General features: G+C 36.1%; 1 protein-coding gene and 1 non-coding gene across 2 annotated transcripts; both read left to right on the top strand.

Moving 5' to 3' along the window:
- The first annotated feature begins 536 nt into the window (after window positions 1–536).
- Window positions 537–3,207, top strand: LOC137743650 (zinc transporter 6, chloroplastic-like). The gene is made up of 2 exons (XM_068483581.1): window positions 537–1,347; window positions 2,619–3,207. The coding sequence occupies exons 1-2, from the start codon at window positions 604–606 to the stop codon at window positions 2,931–2,933; spliced, it is 1,059 nt and encodes a 352-aa protein (XP_068339682.1). The 5' UTR covers window positions 537–603; the 3' UTR covers window positions 2,934–3,207.
- Window positions 3,208–7,089: 3,882 nt separating this feature from the next.
- TRNAI-UAU (transfer RNA isoleucine (anticodon UAU)) lies at window positions 7,090–7,163 on the top strand. Its single transcript has one exon. It is a non-coding gene; the product is annotated as a tRNA-Ile (tRNA).
- The last annotated feature ends 4,588 nt before the right edge of the window (window positions 7,164–11,751 follow it).

The raw sequence follows: 11,751 nt of genomic DNA, 5'->3' as shown, positions 1-11,751 counted from the left end.
TGTATGCTTACCACCCTATTTATTACTGTTAGATGAGTTTGAATTTTGAGATTTGTGCTTATTTACTACGTGAATCTTAAAATTCAAATTCATCTAAAGGTAATTAATAGGGTGGTGAGCATACACCACACTAAATGATGGTAAGCAAAAATGCTCCCAAATTTGTTTACAAATTTAGTCTCCTAGTATTACCGTAATATAATTAGTTGAAACTTTGTTTTTCAAGTTTCTAACCAATTGTATTATAAAAATCGGGTATCGGACCGTGTTTTTGACACATTAAAAAATCTCTCCTTTTATAGTCTGAGAATTTCTCAATGTGTTCGAACACAGAGTAAAATACCACATGTTATTGTACAATTAATTAAACACTTAAAAAAAAATATTTATAATAACACGTAGAGTTTAGCCTCTTATTCCGTATTTCTTACTTTGAAAATTTTCTCCTCACGGAGTCCCACGGCCCCACAACCCGGTCCCACACTATTTAAACCCACAAGCATCTCTCTCCCTCTCTCTGTCCATCTTCCAACCAGACAACAAGTCCACAAATTAAAGAGGCCTCAGAGTCAGTTGTATTTTGCTTGTTGGTTATACAGGAAAATGGCCTCTTGCGTATCGGACACGGCTCGGTCCCTCTCCTGCCGGGACGGACGCGCCGCCGCTCACCTCAAGCTAATCTCAATCTCCGTCATCTTCGTCACCAGCGTCATCGGCATATCGTCCCCCGTCCTCCTCTCCCGCTACTTCCAAGGCAAGCCAGCGTACGACAAAGCAACGCTCGTCATCAAGTGCTTCGCCGCCGGCGTCATCCTCTCCACCTCCCTCGTCCACGTTCTCCCCGACGCCTTCCTAGCCCTCAACGACTGCCACGTGTCCTCCCACCATCCCTGGAAGGACTACCCTTTCTCAGGGCTCGTCACCATGGTCGGCGCCATCATTGCCCTCCTCGTCGACCTCACGGCCACCTCACACATGGAATCCCACTCCGCCGGCGGCGGCCACGGTCACGGCGGATACGAGGTCGTGCCGGTGGGGACGCGGGATGAATTGGTGGGGAAGAATAGCAATTTGAATGGTAAGAATAGCAAATTGTCGATGGATACGGAGGTGGCGGTGGCGGTGGGTGTGGGGAGTAATAATGGTGGGGGTAGTGAGGAAATGTTGATCCGGATGAAGCAGCGGCTTGTTTCGCAGGTGTTGGAAATCGGGATTATTTTCCACTCGGTGATAATTGGGGTGACGATGGGGATGTCGCAGAACCAGTGCACCATCCGGCCGCTGGTCGCTGCGCTGTCGTTTCATCAGATTTTCGAAGGGATGGGACTCGGGGGATGCATTGCTCAGGTAAATTTATTAACAAATATCTTAATAATTTGATTTTTTTTACTTAATTAATTAATGAACATATCCATGCTAATCAGAAAAATGAAATGATTTTAGATACAAAAATTGACGACACAGATTTTGTTGTTTGTTACTTTCTCTAAGTTTACGGGTCTCTGATTTTCATTTGTGGATCGGAGAAATTTTCAATATATCGGAAAAATGCCCCAGTACACCACAAAATAATTGGTCGGATACTTAATGCATCATGTCGTAGTTTATACACTAAAAAATATCTCATTTGACTGATCATACTGTTAGAGTTCTAGGTCATTATTGTTTGAAAATTCTAGTATGCTCCGTTGTGATTAAAATTCAGTTGGTTTAAAAATTGATTTTAATTCTGAAACTGACATATTCAATATGCGAAGTAAATGTTTCAAATCAATGTGCTCGTATGGGTAAGCTTTATTTGTTTTTTGTTCGAAAATTTGCACATTATTTGTACGTGAATGTTTTGATGAATATTTTTATGTCCGAAAAATTGACACAATTTTTTGTTTAGTGGTCGCGTGTGAAGCACTTGCAACTTTTTTAACGGAACGATTTATCGAATTAGTACGTGACATAGAGCAATAACTTTTATTTTAATGGAGGTGGCACGTACTTTCTTTCTTTTTTTTTTTTTTTTTTTTCGTTTGTAGATTTGCTAAATGGCTTAAAATTCAGATGATATTGGTATAAGTTATTAAATTATTTTAAAAAACAATGTAACTTTAGATAATGCTGCAAAATCAAGCACCAACTAAAAGCAGAAGTTTAGTGTAATATAAAAGTGGGTTTATAAAGTACACAAACGATATTATACATTATCACCTGCATGCACAAAAATAACAAAGCAAATAGCTATCATATGATTCGAGGAATATTCATGTAGTGCGCAAAATCTCAGTCCCTAGAACACGTGGCTTATAAAATTCGTAACAAACTAAAGTGTTTATCACACGTAGAGATGAAAAATCTGTCTTGGACATGCATTCTATTCCTCCTAGTAAAATAGGATAACAACTTACATGATATGACATGGCTAACATCGTCATGCACCCACGTTAACGTCTCGTGTAAATAAAATGAAGACATCAATTAAAATGTATATGTGTTTTTATTTCATTGACACGAAACGCTACATGTGTCATATAAGTATTTCTCATAAAGTAAAGACTTCTCTATATGTTTTTGACAAACAAAGAAAGTGCTCTTACATAACATGCGCTTCATGTGCTTCGTTGCAGGCAGGATTTAAGTTCGGGACAACAGCCTACATGTGCTTCATGTTTGCAGTGACAACACCAATGGGGATAGTATTGGGTATGATCTTGTTCTCGGTGACAGGTTACGATGATAGTAACCCTAATGCCCTAATCTTGGAGGGTTTGTTAGGGTCGTTCTCCTCGGGCATACTTATCTACATGGCTCTGGTCGATCTCATAGCTCTGGATTTCTTCCACAACAAGATGATGAGCTCCAATTCATGGATGCGAAAAACATCGTACATCGCTCTTGTTCTTGGCTCTACCTCTATGTCCATCCTTGCCCTTTGGGCATAGAATTTGCTCCCTTTTATAATTAGCTAAGGAAAAGAAAATTCCTGCCATGGGTTGCATAATGTTTAGTTTGAAATGTGAAATGATTGTTGATAGGTGCCGGGTAGCACAATGTTGTAATCACATCTTCATTTGGATCTTTGTAAGAAGTAGAGGAAAGAAATCGAAAATGTGAACATCAATCGGGCGATAGGGTAAAGCTTGTGCCCGTTATATCTTGTATCTCAGTCATGTAAGATGATTCTACCTAGAGGTTCCAAACACTCACAATATATATCGTTCTTGCATCATGTTCGAGAAGTAAAATTTTATTTATCAACGAAAATGATAATCTGAATTTGGATTTGTTAGTTTTGATTACATTGAAGATTGGATAGCACTATCACTACGAAATAGTTTGGACCAACATGATACGAAAGAAGCTATTTAATTATTTAATTTACGAGGAAATTTGTAACTCAATTACCTAAATCATTTATTTTTATCTTCCACTCTCACTTGGACAAAATATAAGAAATAGCCAACCAAACGTTGGCCCACGTTCATTATCGTTACTTTACCATGCACTGTTAGTTTCTGCCTTCTATGTCATCTCCAACTACACATACTAAAGTAAAGGTGGATGGAATGCAGTTATATCAACCCCGGCCAATTAAATAGACTGACATGTTTTGCTCAATGGAGAATTCAATTGACAGCTTCTTGAACTGAAAGGTGGAAATGGGTCGGATCATGTCGTCACGGATTTACGTTTTTATGTGCCGGGTTTGGGGCTGTCGAGTTATTCTTTCTTCTTTTCTTTTTTTTCTTTCCTGGTATTGAGGTTAATAATAAAGAAAATGAAGTTGAGATTTTCACCTCCAAAACAAGATTCTTTAACTTTTTGATGCGAGACTACTCTGTGCATACTCACATGTCCCAAGTCCTTTTACATGTAGCAACAGTAAGTAAAAAAATATGAACAACACATATTGAATGATGTGGAGCACTTATTATACAAGTAAATGATTGTAAAAGTAATTGCCCTGGTTGATGCACAAGCAAACAATTACAATCCCTTTTTGCCCTAGTTCAAATCGAAGTCTTGATTTTATTAGATGTCTTCCTTGGTATGCTTGATGTAATTAGAAAAGTTTGAGTAATTATATTAGATGTCTGCCGTAATTAGGAAAGTTTGTAAATGCATGATACGAAGTTCAAGCAATCAGGAAATTAGATATGTTTGTTGTAACTATCGTTTTTTTTAATTAATATTTAGCACATGTGTGATTGGGTAAATCTTAAGTAATTTGGAGTTAAGATTATTTTTTATTTTAACAATTCTTTCTTATTAGATTTTGTATTAATTGAGTAACAAATTTCTCTCTTTTTACGGTTTACTATAAATAAAGCTTACACAAGAAGACGTAACTTTTATTCTAGCGATTCTTCCTTAAGGCACTGGTACAAAAAAATACATCCTATACTCGATTTCACAAGACGTAACTTTTCTCTCCTAACTTAGAAGATGACTCACATCCCTCAAGCTATTTGCAACGCACTAAATGGTTGTGGGATGCGTCCCCAACAGTGGAGGTACATCGGTGAGGTGACATTTTCTGCAGACGATGTAGGAACCGGATCCATATATCATGAGCTTGTTGAGTAGGCAATCCGTACCGTTGAAATTTGATTTAACAGCTATAATTATTATAACTTTTAGAGGGCTCCCTATTTGTAGCCGTTGAATCAAATTTCAACGACCCGGATCGTTTGCTCAGCAGACTCATGATATATGGATCTGGAGGGTATCCGGTTGCGACAATATAAGCTAAGATTTTCGGAGTAAGATTATCTCCCCTCCTATTCTCATCTCCTGCCCTCCCCTCCTCTCACATATTACTTTTTGTCTTATTGTCTCTATAAAAAAATCAATATAAGATGTTTACGTGGTTAAACCGTAATCGTTCAAATAAAAGAAGAGGAAAGGGGAGAGATATTAGGAGGAGAGATAATCCTACTCCAAGATTTTTGGCCTATAACGCTACTCCCGACAACTGAATACTTATGTGGTGTAGACATTACCAAGAAACTTGAAGTACTTTTCATGGGGCCTTCGCTTGTGCAAGAAAGATTAACCCTACGCGAGTTGGAAAATCATGGGTTTTGCATAACATATGGTTGGAAACAGACTGAGAAAGGAGAGATTTGTTCAATGTGGGAAGGTGCATCTATGGGCTTTTAGAGAGGAGGACGATGACCTTTGGTTTATTATGCATAACGTATGATGGATTTTAGTCATATCGTTTAGGATTTTAAAACAACATTTGAAATTATGTAATAAAAATCGGACCTTTTAATTACTGTTTGTATTATCTTTTTTAAATTGGAGTGTGATATCCACACACCTCATTTTACTTCTCACACACATTTTTAATTTTCGACCATCGGATCGAGTGAATTGAAGAAGATCAACGGACAGAAATTATCAAGGGGTGTGTGAGAAGTAAAATAGGGTGTGTGGATAGCACACCTTTAAATTTGAAAGAGCTCTAGGGTTTTCCTTTTAGTGTCTGTATAAGCTTTTTGGCTGTCTATGTAATCTCATCAGTTCAGTCTTTAATCAAATAACTCCTTGAGATTTCTCCCAAATTGGTGGAATCCAGACTTTTGGTTCTTCAAGGATTTACATTTGTAAACCTTTAGCTTTGTGTTGTATAATATAGTTGGGTAATTATGGTTTCCTTTGCATTAATCTCTCTACTAATAAACCAAAAGAAAAAACAGAATTGACATAAACTATACACTTATTTTTGCATTCTCCTTGGAACTTGAACTTAATCCTACTTCTCCCTCAAAAACAAAAATAATGCCACCTTTTAAAACATCATTGAAAGATTGAGACTATATGGTTTAACCACTAGAAGCACGCATATGGCGTTTAGATTGACAACATTAGCACAAAGCTTCATTCTGTGTTTCACTCAAGGAAGTACTTTAAGTTTCTGTTATCACTCTACCATTAGCGGATTAGTGTAAGTTTGGTTGTGCCCTGGTTCGATGGATTCTCTTCTCAGATAATGGTAGGTTTTGTTTGTACCGCGTTAGCGGGTGATATGGTCTTACCTTTGAGCGACGGCTTGATATGGTTTCGCCTTTGAGCTATGATTCTATGTGATCTCGCCTTTCATCAATGATTCTATGTGATCTCGCCTTTCATCAATGATTTTATGTGGTCTTGCCTTTCAGCAATGATTTTATATGGCCTTGCTCTCCAATGATGACATTGTGTGGCCTCACACATCACAAAGATCGGTGTGTGCACTAGTATAGGTTTGTCGCATCTATCATTCTATGGTAGGGTTTTAATTAATTGCTTGTTTATGCAAATTTACTCTAGATATTTGCTAGTCTCTAAAGCAATGTACCAAATTGGCACCCATGCATTTGTTTGTGGTGATCAATGAAATACCGCTATCATTTCTCGTCAAAAAAAGAAAAAAAAAGTTTATGTTATCACTCTATCATGATATTTGGTTATTAATTTGTATCTACTTTGTGACCAAACGTTTAATTTCAATTGTTACTCTTTCTCTACATTCAATAGAATCGATATAGTTATGTTGTATTTTCGGAATTTCGCATAAAGAGATGGATGAGATTGATAATTAGATGAATTTTTATTTGATCAAGCAACACAATACAGATTGGTTGTTGATCTATGCATCTTACAAACGTGTAATTAATTGAGTGTTTGTAACTTTATTTGGGGATCAGTTAATTAGTTAGTGAAAGCAGCACAGTAAAAGTAAGGTTGCAAACGATAGACGTTCTTTTCCGTTCCTCTCACAGTGAGAAGTTTTTTTGGAATGAGGTCGCCCTTTGAACACTTCAAATCAAATTATTGAAAAACAAAACCCTTACCTATATCAGTGGTTGATATAGGACGCATAAGGGATGCATAATATAGTAGTTTTGTGCGATTACAGTTGCTTCCAGGAGTTGTTTTCGAAACCAGTTTTGATGTGGATCAAGGCTGCAACAAAAAGAGGAATCGAGTTTGATGCTCATTAGGGAAAATTGGATCCGAGTTTGCTACAATTAGATTATTTGTTTGGTTTTTAAATTGCTTGACAACATAATCTAATATAAGTTGCATTGGAGAAATAACAAATAAATTGGTCCCGTAGCTCAGTTGGTTAGAGCGTTGGTCTTATGAGCCGAAGGTCGCGGGTTCGAGCCCCGCCGGGACCAATTCGGTTTATTTATTTTTCAATATTTTTGGATCCCTGATCCTTTCTTTGTGAATATAAAGTGGGCCCGTAAAGTACCAATTTTTAAGTTCTAACCAACATTGACCTTGACCCAATATTTGGTCCCGGAAAGGAAAAACTTGGCCCAATATGATGTGGCTACCAAATTAAACACAATTTTTTTATTTATTTTTCAATATTTTTGGATCCCTGATCCTTTCTTTGTGAATATAAAGTGGGCCCGTAAAGTACCAATTTTTAAGTTCTAACCAACATTGACCTTGACCCAATATTTGGTCCCGGAAAGGAAAAACTTGGCCCAATATGATGTGGCTACCAAATTAAACACAATTTTGTTAGAAGAGGCCTAAACATTCTTCTTCATATAATTGAACGGGATCTAAATGTCATTTGACTTAATCGAATTTAACAACTTCAAATAAGTAACTTAAGGGTGGATTTTTTATGTGCATTAGAGAAAATTTGTCTGTTGGAAAGCTCTTTTTTCCTATAAATTCAAAATCTACTTTCTTAGTTTTGGCTAAACAATAATAAATTCAATACAACGCTCAAATCATAGAAATAGTATTATGTATCAGGGATGCAGCCAACTTTGCGTGCCTAAATAACATTGAAGTGAAAGCATGCAGAATTTGCCAAAGAGCTTGATGTGAAAGCACGCAAAAGTTGCCAATATATTTATGAGTGGTGTTATTTTACACTTCTTTTCACTTTTTACGCACCTTATGTTAATTTTTATTATTTAATTTTCTTCAATTCATTCGATCATCCATATATCAATACTCATTTATGACTGACGTAACAAAGAACTAGGACATGCAAGTAGTTCAATATTGACATGTTGCACAAACACTAATGCTCACAACCACCTAACCCCGTGAACTGCCAGCCCATGAACTGCCAGCCCATACTTTTAATTAAACTAGTCTCTATCCCCCAAACTGGATAGATGACAAGTCAACCCGTTTTGTATGATTGAAAGCGTTTTTTTAACAGAAAAAAAAGTTAAACGTGCTTCTAATGAAAGTACTTTTAACAAAAGTCCTTATGACCGTTCGTTATGCTACAAAAGTACTTCTCAACTTGCCCGAAGAGTACCAAAAGCACACAGCCCTCACCGTCACAACCCACACCAACACCACCATTAAACCCAAGAGAACCCACCAAAAACTCATCAAAACCTCTTTTCCAATTTTAATGGCGTCCGAAAAATCACCACTCTTTGAGTGGCATTTCAGTGATCTCAACCACTCCAACTTCCACATCGATAGCCGAGGCCTCTTACTAGTCCTCTTCTTCTTCTCTCTGATATTCATCATCATCACCCTATCCTTCTATGCTCGTTGGGCTTGTATCAGAGGTCGTCTCTCAACCACCACCTCTAGGGCTACAAATATTGCATCTTTGCCACAAGTTCATCAGTCGCTAGGGCTCGATGCTGCCGCCATTGATAACTTGCCGGTTGTCTTGCATCGATCGGTGGTAATAGCTAACCCTGGTTTTGTTCTTGATGTTGAAACCATTGATATTGAGTGTTGTATTTGTCTTGGAGATTTTGAAGGAGAAGAGAAGGTTAAGGTTTTGCCAAAGTGCCAACATACATATCATTCTGAGTGTGTGGATAAATGGCTGACCGTTCAGTCAAGCTGCCCGCTTTGTAGATTGTCCCTCCGAGTCATCACCTCTCTTTAGTTAATAATATGACTTCCTCATCGAATTTTATATCATAATATTTTCATGTATATGACTGAATAATTACACAATTTAATTTTGTAATAATTACAGGTTTTATACAAAATTCACCCTTATGATTTGTTGTAGATAATTCGTATTTTTGTGTAATAATATGACCTCCTCATCAAATTTTATATCATAATAGTTTCATGTATATGACTGAATAATTACACAATTTAATTTTATAATAATGACAGGTTTTATACAAAATTCACCCTTATGATTTGTTGTAGATAATTCGTATTTTTGTGTAATTCTATTGCCATCTCATATACGCATTTTGTAAAAAGAGAATCGGATACAAGACCGAAGATACCTTCGTCTTTCTACCATGAACTACAACGGCCCATGGGCGTCGCCAATGGCTGAGAGCCCCACTTTGTAGCTAGATAAAATGATCTTTTCAATGAATCATTCTCTTCCAGATTCTGCATACACTATGACTGGATAACTTTGAGACTGAGTTTTATGCAAAATTCACTCATGTTTTGCATGTACGTAATTTATACTATCGCGTAATTCTATTGCCATTTAATTCATGCATTTGTGAAAAGAGAGAAATGAGTACATGATCTCTGATGTAGTGTTGCATATTATTTCAGCCGTGAGCTACAAATATTTCATTTTGCTTACCTCAATCACTCAGTTACTCATCAGTGTCTTCAAACAGCAACCTATATGAAATATTAAGTGCTTATATACGAGAAAAGAATGGAATTACACTCTAAAATGTGTCAAGTGACTTAACTTGACGAAAAATTAGGTAAAATAGCTTTGAATATAATAGTAGGGATGAAATTAACAATTTTTAATTAATTTAGGAACTTATTTTACCGAAAAAATAATTCAGAGACCTAATTTTCATTGAGGTGATAGTTCATGGACTAAATCGACACTTCACCTTATATTTATAGGGTGGTGCAATCCACACACTCTTGATAATTTCCGTTCTTTGATATTCTCGTCAATTCTTCAATCCAACGGTAAAAAATTGAGAGGAGTATGTGAAAAGTAAAAAGGATGCGTGGATAACAATACCCTATACATATTTATTTGAATATTAACTCTTTTTTTTTTTAAAAAATAAGTCTTATCTGTAATATACATGTAAGACTAATATTGGGATTGCATCTTTTTAGGATTCATAATTGAAAAAGGAAACAATAAGGAAAAGTTTTATTTGATTATCTTCGTTACTTGAATTGAGGCGAAGTAAATGTTGGATTTATCCAATATAAATCAACCTTTAAGTGGTCTACTACATGTAATAGGAATGTAATATTGGAGAAATAATGTTGATTGTGATTCGATCTCTTAAAGATATTAATCCTATAAAATTTTCATGTAAGTTTGATTATATAAAATTTTCATGAACTGCGGTTTTGATCTTACATCCAAATTGTGATTACACTTGGCAACACCACCACGTTGAACCTCCATGAAATCTACATAACGTTTCCTGCATATAATTGCATGTACACGGCAACACCACCGTGTTGGATTAATCAGTGGAATTTGAAGATTATTAATAGGTTTTATAACCATTCTGGTTTAATCAAGAATATCTTTTAATAATCTTATGGCATGAATCTGGGGAAACTTTATCAAAAATAGCACCAATCATGGATCAATCCTATAATAGTGACATGCCGCATGAGGAGAAGCATATATATATATAAACATGTTGAAGTATAAAATTAAAATAATGGTGATGATCCAAATATCGAATAAGCTTCAAATCCCAACAGTTTTTAAACTATACCTATTTTATTTTAGATAATATGGTTTAGTTGATAGCTTTTTGATCAGGCATCTTTATTGCATAAAATATGTTTTGGTGGAACCACTAAAGTCTGGAGGTTTGCTAGTATTTTGATCAAGCAAGCACATGTAATTTGTTTTTTTTTTTTTAGCCAATTTGATTAGTCAAATTTTATTACCACCAATAGTTCTGATAAGGAGGGGATGTTAAAGAAAATTGATTAGTTAGTTCATTGGATTAACTATGACTGGAAACCATGGCATATTTCAGATTTTCTATTTCAATTTTAAAGCTGATATTTTGATTGGAATGTTTAACCATGCACTGTTAATGTGTTCTCAAGTTGTGTAAGAATATGTACATATTTACATTTATTCTAACCTTGCACTGGAGAAATTTTTGAGATTCCTGTACATCAGCAAGTTCGAGGGGGAGGTTCATATATACCCGCGTATAAAGGAATTGATGTACGGAATGAAAACATATAGTGGAAAAGGCATGAAGGCATTAATATATGGATGTGAAGGCATATGAAATCTTGGTACCCTTTTTTTTTGGTCTTCTTGTTTAATTAAGTGTTTTACAGTTTCTTTCAACTAGCAGCAGATCGTTAAGTAGTTTTGCTCCAAATGTTAAAGTTTTAGATGGGGGCTCCTTGACGAATAGCCCAAATCTGTGGAAATTAGTGTGTTTGGGAAAAGTTGAATTTTTAAGGCATACCCAGAAGCATACATATAAATGTGCATATATATCTTGTTTGTTAATGGCTATTTTGTTAGTGGTACATGAGTGAGCGAATTGGCTGGCCTCATCAGCTCCGGCTGCACTTTCCAGGGTGGACAGACGCAAAGGGGACACTAAGCACCCCCTTAGATGCCTCACGGACAGGTTTTGGAAAACACCCTAAATCCTTATTGCCTCTGATCTCCATGGGTAAATAAAATTCGTCAGGTTTGGGACATATATATAGACTGAATTGAATTGCCATGTCATTGATTGTTGTGGGTAGTAATTAATATGGATTAAATTTTAAACTTGCAATCATGTAGCAAAATGGACATATGGCGTGTTT

The sequence above is a fragment of the Pyrus communis genome, chromosome 8, assembly GCF_963583255.1.
Source record: "Pyrus communis chromosome 8, drPyrComm1.1, whole genome shotgun sequence".
NCBI lineage: Eukaryota > Viridiplantae > Streptophyta > Magnoliopsida > Rosales > Rosaceae > Pyrus > Pyrus communis.
This window is presented reverse-complemented; position numbering and strand designations above follow the sequence as displayed.